We start from the raw sequence: 15913 nt of genomic DNA, 5'->3' as shown, positions 1-15913 counted from the left end.
ATTCAGATTATGTTTCCACCCTCTCAATGCCTCACAGTTGAAATTGAATTTGAACATAAGTTTTCAGAGTGGACAAACAATATTCCAACCATAAAATTCTGCCTCAGAGCTGAGCACTGGTGGCTCACCCCTGTAATCCTAGCTTCTCAGGAGGCTGAGATCTGAGGATCATGGTTCAAAGCCAGCCCGGGCAGAAAAGTCCGTGAGACTCTTATCTCCAATAAACCACTAGAAAACCAAAAGTGGCACTGTGGCTCAAGTGGTAGAGCGCTCACCTTGAGCTGAAGAGCGCAGGGACAGCGCCCAGGCCCAGATTTCAAGCCCCATGACTGACCAAAAAAAAAAGAAAAAGATTCTGTCTCTGCTCATTCTTCTGTACAGCATGTATTTCTTACATACAGAACAATACCATCCAAATAGTCTCAAAAATCTTAATTTGATCTAATGTGAATTCAAAAAGTTTCATTTGAGATTCAAAGTAAACTTTTCAGCTGTGAGCTTATAAAATCTACACAAGTTGTCTACTTCTAGTATACAATGTTGGGCAGGCACTGGATGCTATACATTCTTGTTTCTAAAGGAGTAGGCAAGTAAAAAGTCCAAGTACAAAATCTAGCAGAGCAGACATGAAATATTAAAAGGTCTGAGTTTTGCATCCTGTGCAAATGGGGTTAGGCTTCAAGACCTCAAGCAGCCCTGCCTTTTTAGCTTTACTGGGCTCAGCCTCTGCTTCAGTTCTCAGTTTGGGGTCTCAGGCTATCATTGCAGAGTGGTAGCTTTACAAATCTGGAATCTTGGTGGTGGCCCCCCTCCTACAGCTTGACCAGGTACTGTGCCAGTGGCCCTTTTCTGCAACAGCTCTGCCTCTGAAGTAGGCTTCTGCTTCAACTTCTAGGCTCTGCTTTGGAGTCTTGGTGGAAACTGCCATAAACTTGTAACTCTTACATTCTGCATATCTACAGAATTAGCACTTGTACACCAAGGTCTAATACTTAGCACCTTTGGAGCTGTGTTAAGAGCTATACCTGTGCCTGCTTTAGCATCAGGGGCTCTGAAGAATCCCAAGGTACCCTTGGGGAGGTAAACCTTTGGAAAGTATCTTGAGTGTATTCCTAGGCTTCTGGGCCTGTGATGGTAGGTAGAAGCAGCCTAAGGTTTCTGAGATACTCTCCAGGCCTCTTTCTTATTGTCCTGATGCATCTGACCTCATTTTTTCATTCTGATCATTTTAGCAATAGGTTGCTTGACCACAAGCCCTACATGATTTTTCTTTGTGCTTTCCCTGGCCATGCTGTGAAATTTTAAGACCTTTTATTTTTCCCTTCAATGACACATTCAATTTTTAGGTCATACCATTCTACAGTTAAAAATAACCAAGCAACAGCTTGAATGCTTTGTTGTTAAGATATTTTCTCACCCTGCCATAAAACTCTAGGGAATAGACCTAGTTCAGTGCAGTGGTGTGATGAGGTCAATTATAATAATCCCAGCAACTCAGTGGCTTAGAACAACAGTAACTGTTCTCATTTATCCAGCAGTCCTGTACAAGTAAACCTGGAAGGGTGAATTTCTAGGCTTTTGTCCAAGCCATAATGCAAGGATCCATGCTTCTGTTTTTTGAAGTCACTATTAGTATTAACTAGCTCTGCTACAGAAAAAAGAAAATAGTGAAAATCCATTGGCTTAGGTTAGAAAAGCTTTTTTCTGCCAGGTGCCAGTGGCTTATGCCTGTAATCCTAGCTACTCAGGAGGCTGAGATCTGAGGACCACAGTTCAAAGCCAGCCCGGGCAAATATCATCCATGAGACTATTATCTCAATTAACTACCAGAAAACCAGAAGTGGCGCTGTCGCTCAAGTGGTAGACATTCTCCTTGAGCTGGAGAGCTGAGGGACAGCACCCAGGCCCAGAGGTTCAAGCCCCACAACTGACAAAAAAATAAAATAAAAGTTTATTTCTTGTTCATTTTACATGTAGGTTGCACTTTAGCTGTGACATGTTTCCAGGCTGTAGTTGGCATTATGCATCTTCTTAACTTTATAAGCTGAAGAAAGAGCTTCTCTGTAGGCCATACCTACATACAGATGGGAAGAGCAACAGAGTGGGAGGGGATTCATGATGTCTTTTTTTTTAATGTATACAATTTGACAACTTTAAAGATGACTATATACTGTGAAGTCATTACTACTGTCAAGGCCACAGAGACATCCATCACCTCCCCAAATCTCCCAACCCACATTATGAATGTGTATATGGTAGGCATACTTAGCATAGGTCTATTCTTTTAGAAAATGCAGTACAGTACCATTAAATATTGGCACTATGCTGTATTATAGAGGTGCAGGACTAAATTATCTTGCTTAAATGTAGCCATTGACTACTGTCTCTCCACTTCCATCTTCCAGCCCTTAACAGTGATCATTCTACTTTGTTTCTGTGAGTTTTACTATTTTAAGTTTCATTTATGCTATGGTTTGGATATGACTGCAGTATCCCCAAGGCTTCATGTGGTGAAATTTTAATACCCATTATGAAAAATTTAAGAGGGTGATTATGGTGATTAAAGTGGGGCCTTTGGAAAGTGATAAGGTTATTAGTATAGCCCCTTACCCCAACCCCATAATTGAATACCATTGGCTTTATGAGAAGAAGGAAAGAGAAAATACCCATATATCTCTTGCCATCTGATACTGTGGACCATTAAGAAGGCTATCTCTAGATATGGGCTTTTTACCTTGCACCATTAGAACTGTGAGCCAAAATAAACTCTCAGCCTGCCTCAGATAATTCACTATAGTAACAAAAAATGGACTAGTAGAACTTACAAGTAAGGCCATACAATATTTGTCCTGGTCTGTTTCACTTAGTATAATGTCCTTCAGGTCCAGCTATGTTGTTGAAAATGGCAGAGTTTCCTTCTTTTTAATGCTGAGTAATTATCTACCTATATACCATATTTTCTTTATCCATTTATCTTTTGATGGATGTTTTGTTTCCATATCTTGACTATTGTCATTAGTGCTGAAAGTACAGGTATGAAAGATCCTAATTTCAATTCCTTTAGATAAAGGCCCGAAAGTGGGATTGCTAGATCATATGGTAGGTCAGATTTTTGAGGAACCTTCATACTGTTCCATCACTGTTGAATCAATGTGCATTTCCCCCCACTGTATACCAGGGTTCTTTACCAATGATTGTTTTAATTTGTTAATAGTAGTCATCCTAATATATGAAGTAGTATACTGTAAGGTTATTTTTGTTTGACTTTTGTTTGTTTGTTGATTTATTTGTTCTTGTACAGACATTTGACCTCTGTACCTCACCTGGGCACTACAACGTGAGCCATGCCTTCAGGCTGTTTTGCTCAAGTTCTTTTTGAGATAGACTCTTGCTTTTTCTTTCCCCTGGCCAGCTTGGACTGTGAGTCTCCTTTTTATGCTTCCTCCTGTAGCTGTGATGACTGGCATATCCCATTCTGCTCAGCTTCTTCAGTTAAGATAAAGTCTTAGAGCCGGGCTCCGGTGGCTCACACCTGTAATCCTAGCTACTCAGGAGGTTGAGATTTGAGGATCTCGGTTCAAAGTCAGCCCGGGCAGGAAAGTCTGTGAGACTCTTATCTCCAATAAACCACTAGAAAACCAGAAGTGGCACTGTGGCTGAAGCAATAGAGTGCTCACCTTGAGCTGAAGAGCTGAGGGACAGCGCCCAGGCCCAGAGTTCAAGCCCTACGACAGACAAAAAAAAAAAAAAAAAAGGGTCTTAGAAACTCCCACCCCTGATGGGCCTAGAATTGCTATCCTCCCAGTCTCAGTCTTCTGAGTAACTAGGATCAGAAGATCATAGGCATGAGCCACTGACACTTGGCCTCATTTTGATTTGTATTTCCTAATTATTAGTGATATAGAGCACCTTTTTATGTACCTTTTGGCCATTTGTCTTTGAAGAAATGCCCATTCAGCTCAAGGCTAGCGCTCTACTGCTTGAGCCACAGCGCCACTTCCGGTTTTCTAGTGGTTTATTGGAGATAAAAGTCCCATGTACTTTTCTGCCCTGGCTGGCTTTGAACCGTGATCCTCAGATCTCAGCCTCCTCAGTAGCTAGGATTACAGGTGTGAGCCACTGGTACCCGGCTCCATTCAGATCTTTTTAATGAGGCTATTTTTTTGCTATTGAGTTGAAGGTGTTCATTTATATATTTTGGCTACTAAGTTACCAGATACGTGAACTACTACCATTTCATAGTTTCCTTTTCATTTTGTTGATTGGCTTTCTTTGTCCTGTAGATGTTTTTTAGATTGAGCTAATTCCACTCATTTATTTTTTATTTTACTATTTGTGTTTTGGGTGTAATAAGTCACTTTTTTTTTTTTTTTTTTTTTTCGGTCGTGGGGCTTGAACTCTGGGCCGGGGCGCTGTCCTTCAGCTCAAGGCGAGCGCTCTACCACTTGAGCTACAGCACCACTTCCGGTTTTCTGGTGGTTTATTGGAGATAGGAGTCTCAAGGTCTCTCCTGCCCGGGCTGGCTTTGAACCGCGATCCTCAGATCTCAGCCTCCTGAGTAGCTAGGATTACAGGCGTGAGCCACCAGCGCCTGGCAATAAGTCACTTCTAAAACCAATATCATGGACTTTTTTTAAAAAACTATTTTTCTTCTATGAGTTTTACTGTTACACATCATAAAATCTTTCATCAATCCTTTTGAATTGATTATACATGACAAAAGCTATATAGGCCTTTGCATATATGTCATTATATTGCATATCTGATGCAAGGTCCCATACTTCTATGATCTGCTTAAAACTTTTGCTCAGCTGGGCACTGGTGGCTCACACCTGTAATCCTAGCTACTCAGGAGGCAGAGATCTGAGGATCATGGTTCAAAATCAGCCCAGGCAGGAAAGTCCCTGAGACTTTTATCTCAATAAACACTCAGAAAAACTGGAAGTGGCGTTGTAGCTCAAGTGGTAGCATGCTAGCCTTGAGCTGAAGAGCTGAGGGACAGTGCCCAGGCCCAGAGTTCAAGCCCCACAACTGACAAAAACAAAACAAAAAAACTTTTGCTCAGATGTAGTATAAACCATACTTTTGTCCCATTGGCTAAAACTTTGTCCCATGGCCAAATCTAAAGTCATTGAGGTAGGAAGGCAAACCATGTCACAGGAGATAAGGGAAATCCCATGACCATGGACAGGAATACAAACAGCTCCAAAAAGATAGGAGATGAACAGTTGTGAATGTTAACACATCCATAGCCCTGACAATTAGGTTTCAGAGCTATTTCCATTTTTTTCTTCCTTTTTTTAAAACCAAGATTTAGTGTGTATTTATTCTTAACACAATATAAGATTTCATACTGATAAGTGATACTCATTAAGCCAAAAAAGAAAAAGAATTTCTATCAACTTTTAGTTATATTGTTGAAATACAAATATGCAGATTTTATCGCTGAAAAGAAGTCTCCATTGTGCTTCTTCATCAAGAACTTCAACTGAACCTAGAACTTTTTCATACCTCAATTAGAAAAACAAAACAAAACAGGCAGGGGTTGCAGTGGGTGGGGAGGACTATACAAAGCTGAGCAATGGTGGCTCACACCTGTAATCCTAGCTACTCAGCTGGCTGAGATCTGAGGATCAAGGTTCAAAGCCAGCCTCAGGCAGGAAAGTCTATGAGATTCTTACCTCCAGTTAGCCAGGAGAAAACTGAAAGTGGAGGTGGCTCAAAGTAGTAGAGCACTAGCCTTGACAAAAGAGCTCAGGGACAATGTCCAAGCCCTGAGTTCAAGCCCCACAACTGACAAGTAAACTATACATTTTTTGGCTACAGAATGACTTTTTAGAGAGCTACACAGGTTTACACCACGAGAGGTGATGTCTATTGAGAGATTAAGACGTTGTGTCTTGCTTTGTGTAGGTCACTGACTTATTTATTCATCATACTATAAAGGGGGACTAAACTCTTTAAGAATCCATGGCTATATATACATATATGTGTGTGTATGTATATATACAAGTGGCAGTGTAGCCACAGTAGCTAAAGGTTAAAACTAGTTCAAAGAGGTGATCTTAGGTTATTCATACAGTTGAGGATAGAAAGAGGTCAGAATGTCATGGGTTCATACATGATACTTTAGGGAAAAAGGCTCTTTATTTTTTTCTCCCCAACATTTTAACTAAAAACAATTTTATAAGATTACAGCTTGCTGACTCAGTGTCTTCTCTCATTTTACTTTCATTTCTTTTGAGAGAATTTTTGGGTCAGGCTTAAAAGTATAAATTCACCTACATTCACTTGATTACAATTCATTTGTATCTAACTGTAAGGGAGGCTAGGAAATGCTATCTAATTACACTGAAAAAGGAGGAAAAGTGGTTAGCATCTACCTGGTCTCTCTTACATAGGATTGTATCTAAACTAGGTTTTTAGAAATTGAAGAGACTTGACATAAAACCAAGAAGGGAAGGTCATTGGAGTATTCATTAATCAAGTATTTAGTGAGTACCGGTATTATCCTAGGTTATGTAGGGGTCACTTGCACTAGGGAAATGAGTGCTTGTGTACCATATTTTTTATTAGTTAGATTGTCTACAAAAATAGAACATTACAGGGCTGAGAAGGTGGCTTAGTGGTAGAGCACTTGCCATGTATACATGAGGCCCTGGGTTCAATTCCTCAGCACCACATAAGCAGAAAAAAAAAAGCCGGAAGTGGTGCCATGGCTCAAGTGGTAGCGTGCTAGTCTTAAGCTGAAGAGCTGAGGGACAGCTCCCAGGCCCAGAGTTCAGGCCCCACGACCGGGTCCCCCCCCCCAAAAAAAAATAGAACATTATAATCTCATGTGGATACTGAAGAAATGTTTTAACAAATAATTATTAAAATGGAAATATGCAGAAAATCAAGGAGTTGCAAAGTGAAAACAAAAAAAACCCCAGTCCCCAAAGGTTGCAGGCTATATGAGTCCATGTATATAATAGTTTCAAAATGACGGAAATTACAGATATAAGAGAAAAGAAAAAGGATTAGCAAGGAAGTGAATGCGTCTGTAAAGGGCAACATAAGACATATCTGTGTTGATCCCAATGTTTTGTATCTTGACTGTTTAAATGTCAGCATCCTAATTATGGTATTGTACTATAGCCTTAGAAAATGAGAAACTAGATAAAGAATATATGGGATATTTGTACACCTGCATGTAAATCTATGGTTATCTCACAAACTTTAAGAAAATAAAAATTTACATAATGCAAGCATTTGTGGGTCTCTACATTGACAGTTCATTGAATAAATGTGAGCCATCAAGTCTGTATTTTTCAGTTCAGATAGTGGTAGTTTGGAATCAGGGGGATTATAATGTTTTACCTTTCCTGTGTAGGTGTGGGGACAGAGTATATGAGGATAATCATGAGCTTCAAATCATACCGTTCCTCACATAAAAAATAAGTTTACATATCTATAAGGCCAGTAGTGTTTTTTGTTTACTTTTTGTTGCGGTAAAGATAGAGTCTAGCTTAGTAGTGATAAAATCAAAATCTTAGCCGGGTGCCAGTGACTCACTCCTGCAATCCTAGCTACTCAGGAGGCTGAGATCTGAGGATCATGGTTCGAAGCCAGCCCAGGCAATACAATCCAGTCCATGAGACTCTATCTTCAGTTAATCACCAGAAAACTGGAAGAGGCGCTGTGGCTCAAGTGGTAGAGCTAGCCTTGAGCTGAAGAGCCGAGGGACAGTGCCCAGGCCCAGGGTTCAAGTTCCATGACCACCAAAATAAAACAAAACATAACAAACAGCCAAACCTCACAATCCTCCTGCTTCAGTCTCCCAAATGCTGCTATTACAAGCATCCCCATGCCTATTTCTTCCCTTTCCTTAAACAACTTCCTAGGAATTTTGTGAAAGCCTGCGTCCTATTTACCTACACCAAGAAATTACATAAAGTTTCATATACTATACTGATAATACTAAACTTTCTTGGTTAGTATGTCAGCCTTGGGCTAAACCTTTTTGTATTGACCAGATTTACTTTTTGTTTTTTGTTTCCATTTATTCATTTATTCAGATTCCTTGGGTTTTTCTTTTTCTTTCTTCTTTTTTTTCTTTTTTAAACTACACTTCTGAAATAGTATACTTTTTAAAAGTATGTACTTAATCCTTTCCTCTTCATTAACCCTGGGAGAAAATTTCTCTGATTTTCAGTGAAGGTAAGTGGTCCCAGTTATTTAGCTTTAGAAATTCTTCCATCTGGACTTCACACACACACACACACACACACACACGCACACACACACGTGGGGGGAGGATATTATCATTGTTTCTGAATTTGTTTATTTAGTATCAGCAACTGTGAATTCAGTTTACTGTGCTATGTTAGTTGTAAACTCATAATTGGTGGTGTTTAAAGATACATTTATCTTGTTTTCTTGTTGAATAGCTTTCAGTGGACACCCTACAGTTTCTGCTTTTCTTATACATACAACAATTAAACAAGCTTTCTCTACGAACATCTTTGATTGGAGAAGAGTGGCCTAGTCCCAGAAACAGATCTCAGTCTCCTGACCTGACTGAAAAATCCAGCTGTCATAATAAGGTACTGTTTATATTTTGGAGAAAGAGGCCATTTTAAAGATGATTCACCTTGGACTGGGAAGGTGGCTCAGTGGTAGAATGCTTGCCTTGCATGCATGAAGCCCTGGGTTTGATTCTTTAGTACCACATAAGCAGAAAAAGCCAGAAGGAAAGCTATGGCTCAATGGTAGAGCACTAGACTTGAGTTGAATTGCTGAGGGACAGTGCCCAGGCCCAGAGTTCAGGCCCCACAACTGGAAAAAAAAATTACCTTAATTAAAAATTATGTTAGAATAGCTAGATGCCAGTGGGTCACACCTGTAATCGTAACTACTCAATAGGCGGAGATCTGAGAATGGTGGTTTGAAGCTGTCCTGGGCAGGAAAGTCCACAAGACTCTTAACTCCAGTTAACCACCAAACTGGACTGTGGAACTGTGGCTCAAGTGGTAGAATGCTGATCTTAAGCAAAAAAGCTCAGAGACAGCACCCAGGCCCTGAGTGGGTTCAAGCCCCAAGAACTGGCACACAAAAAATAATTTTGTTAGAATGAAGATGGATATGGTGGTACATACCTGTGATCTCAGCATTTGGGAGGCTAAGGGAGAAGGATGGAGAATTCAACACCAATCTAGACTATAGCAAGATCCTGTCTAAAAAAAAAAAAAGCCTTATATAGGCCAGTGAATTAATTGCTTATTATTTCCTTTTAGTTTTTTTCTTATAATAAAACAAAATCAGTGCAGGTACTAAATCAAAAGAGAGTAGTGATTCAGTTCCTTAACTGGTATAAAAGTCACTTACATGGTATTTGGACAAGTTATTCACTGTATTCTCACAGTTCTCCCATTTTTGCAAATGCTTATGGATTTGGAAAGGGTAAATGAGATGTCAGGACTACAAAATCTATTAGAATCTACTGAAAAGATTTCTATAAAAATATCTTCTTATGTTGTTTAGTCACGTATGAATAATTGAATGTGCTCTGACAACTTTTAACTGTCAAACGAGAGTTTTCTTGGAAAATGTCTTACTGCTTTTTCTTTCTATTTTTGCAAATATGTTTACATGATTTTCACCTTTCTGTAATATTTTAAATGTTTCTCATATATTTCATGATGCTATACCCTCTTGGTTCTGCTATAGTCCCTTACGTGTCTCCAAGAGTCTGTGTTTTCTCTTCTTAAGATAAACATTTGTTGGAATCACCTCTGCTCTTAGGACTTCATATAGCTTGGTGACTACTGGGTTTGCATCCACACAAGTGCTCTTGCTCTATATTTACCTCTTCAGTTAAAGCTATGCTTTAAGTTTAGGCTATCTCAGTCTAAATGTATTGACATACAGTCATTGGGTGCTCTCTCCAGATGAAGCTCCTGCTAAATGAGTACATTAAGAGATAATGTTTTTAGTCAAAATAGACTGCGTTCAAGTCTGGCTTTACTACTAAAAATTACATGATTTTAGGCATGTTAACTTTTCTAGGCCTTGGCTTCCCTTCTCCAAATAGGAAAAGAATGCCTCTTTCTGACTTCTTTCTGAATTCAGAAAGTTTACATTGGCACAGGATTTGTTGCATAATAAGCACCAACAAAAGGTGGTTCTGCTTTGTGATATGGCATGACCTATTCAAGTAATTGATTAGGCTGGGAATGGGCAAGTGAATCGAGTAGCTCATCCATTGCTTTATATTCTACTTCTTTTTTTTTTTTTTAATGTCGATCATGGAGCCTGAACACTGGGCACTGGTCCTGGCACCCTCAACTCTTCAGCTCAAGGCAAGCAATCTATCACTTGAGCCACACTGCCACTTCTGGCTTTTTCTGCTTCTGTGGTGCTGAGGAATTGAACCCAGGGCCTCAGGCATGCAGGGCAAGCACTCTACCACTGAGCCACCTTCCCAGGCCCTCTACTTCTTTTTGTTGTTGTTGTTGGTCGTGGGGCTTGAACTCTGGGCCTGAGCGCTGTCCCTCAGCTCTTCAGCTCAAGGCGAGAACTCTACTACTTGAGCTACAGCGCCACTTCCAGTTTTTCTGAGTGTTTATTGGAGATAAGAGTCTCACAGACTTTCCTGCCTGAGCTGGCTTTGAACTGCGATCCTCAGATCTCAGCCTCCTGAGTAGCTAGGATTACAGGCATTAGCCACCGGCTCCTGGCTTATATTCTACTTCTTATGTTTGCTTTTTAGATGGGGTCTCACTGCATTGCCCAAACTGGTCTCAGGCAATCCTCCAATTTCAGAGTCTTTAATATACCTAATTCTCATTGCTATATATTTGAAATTGGTCCAATTTAAAATGATGATATGGGGCCATCAGTCCTCTTTAGAGACTGAAGAAATTAGCAGTTGGTAATGTGTACTTGAGGTAAAAATTCCTGAGGCATTGGGATCTATTAGAATAGCCACCATACTAATGAGCGACCTAGTTATGAGAGATGAGAGACTCTGAAATAATCAGTGAAGCACAGAATGCTGCTTATCAGAAAAAAGACATGCAAAAAGCCATTCTGAAAGAGAAGATTACAGATGACTTTCCAGTTCTATGAGGCTTGCTTCTAGTTTGTGAGATAATTATAACTCTATACTAAACTCTACTTTTACTTGAGTTAGCATCATGTACTGCCTATACTAGTGAAAATTATCACCAGCCTACCTATACTATCTCTCTGTAATTGTCAAATCTTTCCATTTCTGCTTCAGACTGTCTTTAATCTGTCTCTTTTCTCACATCTAGGCTTTTCCCCCCCACAAACACCTTTTAATCTTGATAATGATAGTCATCATTATTTTAAGCTACATTGTTTATGACCTTTAACAACACAACAATTTTTTTTATAAATCGGGTGATATGTACATTTCTTTCCTTTGGCTTAGTATAGTGGTTCCCTCTTTCTCCTCCCCTCCCTCCCATCACTGCCCTTGAGTGGCTTAGTTCACTTGCATCAATGTCCAGTATAACTGATGGGCTCCTCTGCTGTATTTTTTTTTTCTCTGCTGTATTTTTATCTAGGATTTTTTTTATCAGACATTCCCCCCCCCCTTTTGCTTTTGATTTCAAGAGGTCATAATTGATTCCAACCACACTGGACTTTATACAGTGCAGACACAGTATATTCATCTTCTGCCTAAACTCTGTAGGTGAATGAATCATTACCATTGTTGCTGTCACAGAGCCACATCAAGGACTACTACTTTGAGGAGCCGAGAGGCAGTGCAGTAAGGAGGAAGAGCAGATTTAACTGAAGACAGCTTTTATCTATTTTCTTTGGTATTCAAATGAGAATTTATTATTTAAAAAAGTATAGGGCTAGAAGGGTGGCTTCAGAGGTAGAGCACCTGCCTAACAAGTATAAGCTACAATACTACAAAAAGAGAATAAGAGAAAAGAAGAGAAAGTATAACTATATAGAACATAGTTTGAAAGTCCCTGCACACCAAACAGAGCCTAGGTGTTAAGTATTTACACAGGCCTTTTATGATTGGTCCCTGCCTATCATTCAGTTGACACCTGCAAGCATGCTACCTACCCCACCCAGAACTTCAAGTTCTCTGAACAAAGCAGTACTTTTACTTCTATAGACCTTGGTATATGCTTTTTCCTGTGTCCTGAGTGACTTTCCCCCTTTATCTGTTTGCTTTTAACTGCCAACATCAATCAGGAATATTCAAACAACACTGCCATAAATTTTTCTCCCAGGTGGAGTTAGTAGTTTCTCTCATGCTCATAGAATGTATTTACAGATCTCTCAGCAGGTAGATCCTAACTCTGTGTGCTGTGCTTATATATTTATATTATCTTCACATGTATAGACTCGAGTTCCTTGAAGCCAGGAGCTATGTCTTACTCAAGATTCATTGTTTAATATTATGCTTGCTAAGAGATGCTCACAAAGAATCTTGCAAATAAATGAGCCCAAATCACTAGGACATCAGCCAAACGCTGGTGGTTCATGCCTGTAATCCTAGCTACTAAGGAGGCTGAGATCTGGTTCAGAGCCAGCCCAGGCAGGAAATTCCACGAGACTCTTATCTCCAATAAACCCCTAGAAAATTGGAAGTGGCACTGTGGCTCAAGTGGCAGAGCGCTCACCTTGAGCTGAAGAGCGCATGGACAGCACCCAAGCCCTGAGTTCAAGCCCCACAACCAAAAAAAAAAAAATGAAGGCTATTCCTAGGTTATAGTCTCTCTTTAGTCACTTTAGTAACACCATTTCATCCAATAGAATTTGCAATTCTTTCTATAATTTGAGATGGAAACCCGGTGCTTCATTGAATGCCGACTTTGTTTAAGTTTATTCTGCAATTTACCAGCTGTGTGACTTTGGACAAATATCTTAACCTATCTGTCTTCATTCTTCATTTCTAAAATGGATGTGATAATGGCATCTATTTTAGGATTGTTAGAATTTAAAAGTTTGTATAACAATGCTTAGCACACACTAGTGGCTAATTATTAGTACAGGTTCATATTCTTAATTAAAAAATTAGAGCTGGGCGCTGGTGACTCACACCTGTAATCCTAGCTACTTAGGAGGCTGAGATCTGAGGATCACAGTTCAGTCAGCCCGAGCAGGAAAGTCTGTGAGACTCTTAGTTCCAATAAACCACCGGAAAACCGGAAGTGGTGCTATAGCTCAAGCAGTAGAGTGCTTGCCTTGAGCTTAAGAGTGCAGAGACAGTGCCCAGGCCCAGAGTTCAAGCCCCGCGACCGACCAAAAAAAAAAAAATAGAAACTGAAATGCTCCACAGTCTGAAACTTTTTGAATACTAATATGGTGTCATAAATAGAAAATTCCATAGCTGACTTCAGATGATAATAGTCAGAATATGAGTGCATTAAAAGTAAAATTCCCACCAGGTTGTGTGTATAAAGTATATGAAGCAAACTAATTTCATGTATAGGTTTGGTCCCATCTTCAAGATGCCTCCTGTATAAATGCAAAATCCCTCAAGTAATGAAAATTTCCAAAATCCCTAACACTTCCCATTCCAGGACCTTTCGACAAAGAATATTCAACCTGTATTACTTTTGAATTAGTTAACATGGAAGTAGAATCTGCTTTTACTCATCCACACAAAAAGGTTTTTCTGTATAGTCATTTAATTGAGTCTTGGGGAATGAGGTGGCATGTAAATGCAGGATAATTAAATGTAAAATCTGTATTTTACAGAATCTCTTTGTTAATAAAAATTGCTTTTTATTATTTTTTTTCAGAATTGGAATGATTACAGTCACCAGGCTTTTGTCTATGATCATCTGTCAGATCTCCTTGAATTGCTGTTAGATCCAGAACAACTCACAGCATCTTTTCATTCAACCCATAATAGTCTAGTTTCTCGAGAAGCTGTTGTGGCCCTTAGCTTTCTTATTGAAGGCACAGTGAGTAGAGCCAAGAAGGTTTATCCTCTACATGAACTTGCCCTGTGGCAACCACTACATGCAGAAAGTGGCTTCTCAAAGATCTCTAAGACTTTCTCTTTCTACAAGCTGCAAGCATGGTTGAGAGCCTGTTTGACTGGGAATCCATTTGGTACATCTGCTTGCCTCAAATCTGGAAAAAAATTGGCTTGGGCTCACCAAGGTATTTTTTATATTTTGGCCAATATTGAATTGAATGACAGTCCATTGTTTCCTGGTATATTAATGTTATATATCTTTTGTAGAGGATCTAAAATTCTTCATTTTTGTCAGTCCTGGAGCTTGACCTCAGGGCCTGGGCACTATTCCTGAGCTCTTTTGCTCAAGGCTAGTCCTATAGCACTTTGAGCCATAGCTCCACTTCTGTTTTTCTGATAGTTACTTGGAGATGAGTATTATGGACTTTCCTGTCTGAGACTGGCTTTGAACTGCAATCCTCAGATCTCAGCCTTCTGTAGCTAGGAATAGACCCGTCTAAAAAAAAATTTTTTTCCCCAGTGTTACTATAAGAAAGAAAAAGATTAGTGTCTTCAACAACAGTAGTCTCAAAGAGCTAGGGCCCTTTTCAAAGAGTTAGGGCCCTTTTGCTCACAGTTGACACAATTCTACCTACAGATAGTCCTCTCTTTGTTGTGCTTCTCTGTCTCTGTCTCTCTCTTTCTCTTGTTCACTTGCTTGAGACTTTTTAAAGTTTTCTATACAATGGAATTTGGCCATCCTATAGCAACAACCCCAAAGAGAGTTGGTGAAGAGAAAAAGTCTTTTCTTAGTCCACACACACAACAAGGGGATGTTTCTAAATTGGAAAGTATGTTAGTAACGAGAGTATCTGGCATTGATTTCATCAAGTGTTATTCCTGGTAGTCTTGCTATGGCTAAGTGGATAGGTTCAGTTATTGTATGACTCCTGGGCTTATGCATAAGTTTTAAGAGAAGAGTTTGGTACTACTGAAGCAAGTGACTGACAAAAATCAATGGAGAAAAAAGCTTGCGCTAGATCATACTGCTATCTCTGAATTTCAAAGACAAAGAAAAAATAGCTTTCATATAAATTGTACATATATATATATATATATATATATATATATATATACATTATTTATTTATTTATTTATTTTTTTGCCAGTCTTCAGTCTTGAATTCAGGGCCTGGGCACTGTCCCTCAGCTTCTTTTGCTCAAGGCTAATGCTCTACCACTTGAGCCACAGCGCCACTTCCAGCTTTTTCTGTGTATGTGGCACTGAGGAATTGAACCCAGGGCTTCATGCATGCGAGGCAAGCACTCTACCACTGAACCACATTCCCAGTCCTGTATATACATATTTTTTTTAATATGAGTTTTGTGACAGTTTGTTTTGAAGGGTATGTGGGATTGAACTTGGTTTCAGGCATGCCAAGTATACAACCAAATGTGTGGTTATAGAAAATAACTGTAAAGATAGAAAACAAAACTCATTTTATAATCCTCCTATCAGGGTACTGAGGTACACACCCCAGAATATGCAAAAATGTTATAACACTAAAAATAGAAAACAATTGAATACTACATACAAATCTAGAGCAGAAAGATTGTAATCCAGCCAGATTCATACTAATGATCCTAGCTACTCCAGAGGCTGAGATCAGAGAATGGCTTTTTGAGGCCAACCCAGGCAAAATGTTTATGAAGCACCATCTCAAATCCCTGTGTGTGGTGGCATATCCTTGTATCTCAACTTTTTGATAAAGCTTCAATTGGAATGATTTCAGTTCCATGCTAACTCAGGCCAAAAGAAAAAGTTATGAGCATGCCATCTCAACAAGAAAAGCTAGGCCTGGTGGTGCATATCTTATCACCTCTGGGCCAGCTTTGAGAAAGAGTAAGATTCTATCAAAAAATTATCTAGAGGGCTGGGAAGATGGCTCAGTGGCAGAGCGTTTGCCTTGCATGC

At 39.5% G+C, this 15913-nt stretch overlaps 1 protein-coding gene across 3 annotated transcripts in view; it reads left to right on the top strand.

Annotated features, from left to right (window-relative positions):
• Tbccd1 (TBCC domain containing 1) overlaps positions 1-15913 on the top strand; it is a 33262-nt gene that overhangs the window by 6910 nt on the left and 10439 nt on the right. For all 3 annotated transcript variants that reach the window (XM_013034808.1, XM_013034809.1, XM_013034810.1), the window contains exons 3-4: positions 8430-8585; positions 13779-14145. In XM_013034808.1, the coding sequence (XP_012890262.1) occupies positions 8430-8585; positions 13779-14145 (523 nt within the window). The remainder of the gene's footprint in view (positions 1-8429; positions 8586-13778; positions 14146-15913) is intronic.

Source organism: Dipodomys ordii, unplaced genomic scaffold, assembly GCF_000151885.1.
Source record: "Dipodomys ordii isolate 6190 unplaced genomic scaffold, Dord_2.0 Scaffold196, whole genome shotgun sequence".
NCBI lineage: Eukaryota > Metazoa > Chordata > Mammalia > Rodentia > Heteromyidae > Dipodomys > Dipodomys ordii.
The sequence above is the reverse complement of the archived record's forward strand: the minus strand, read 5'-3'. Positions and strand labels throughout refer to the sequence as shown.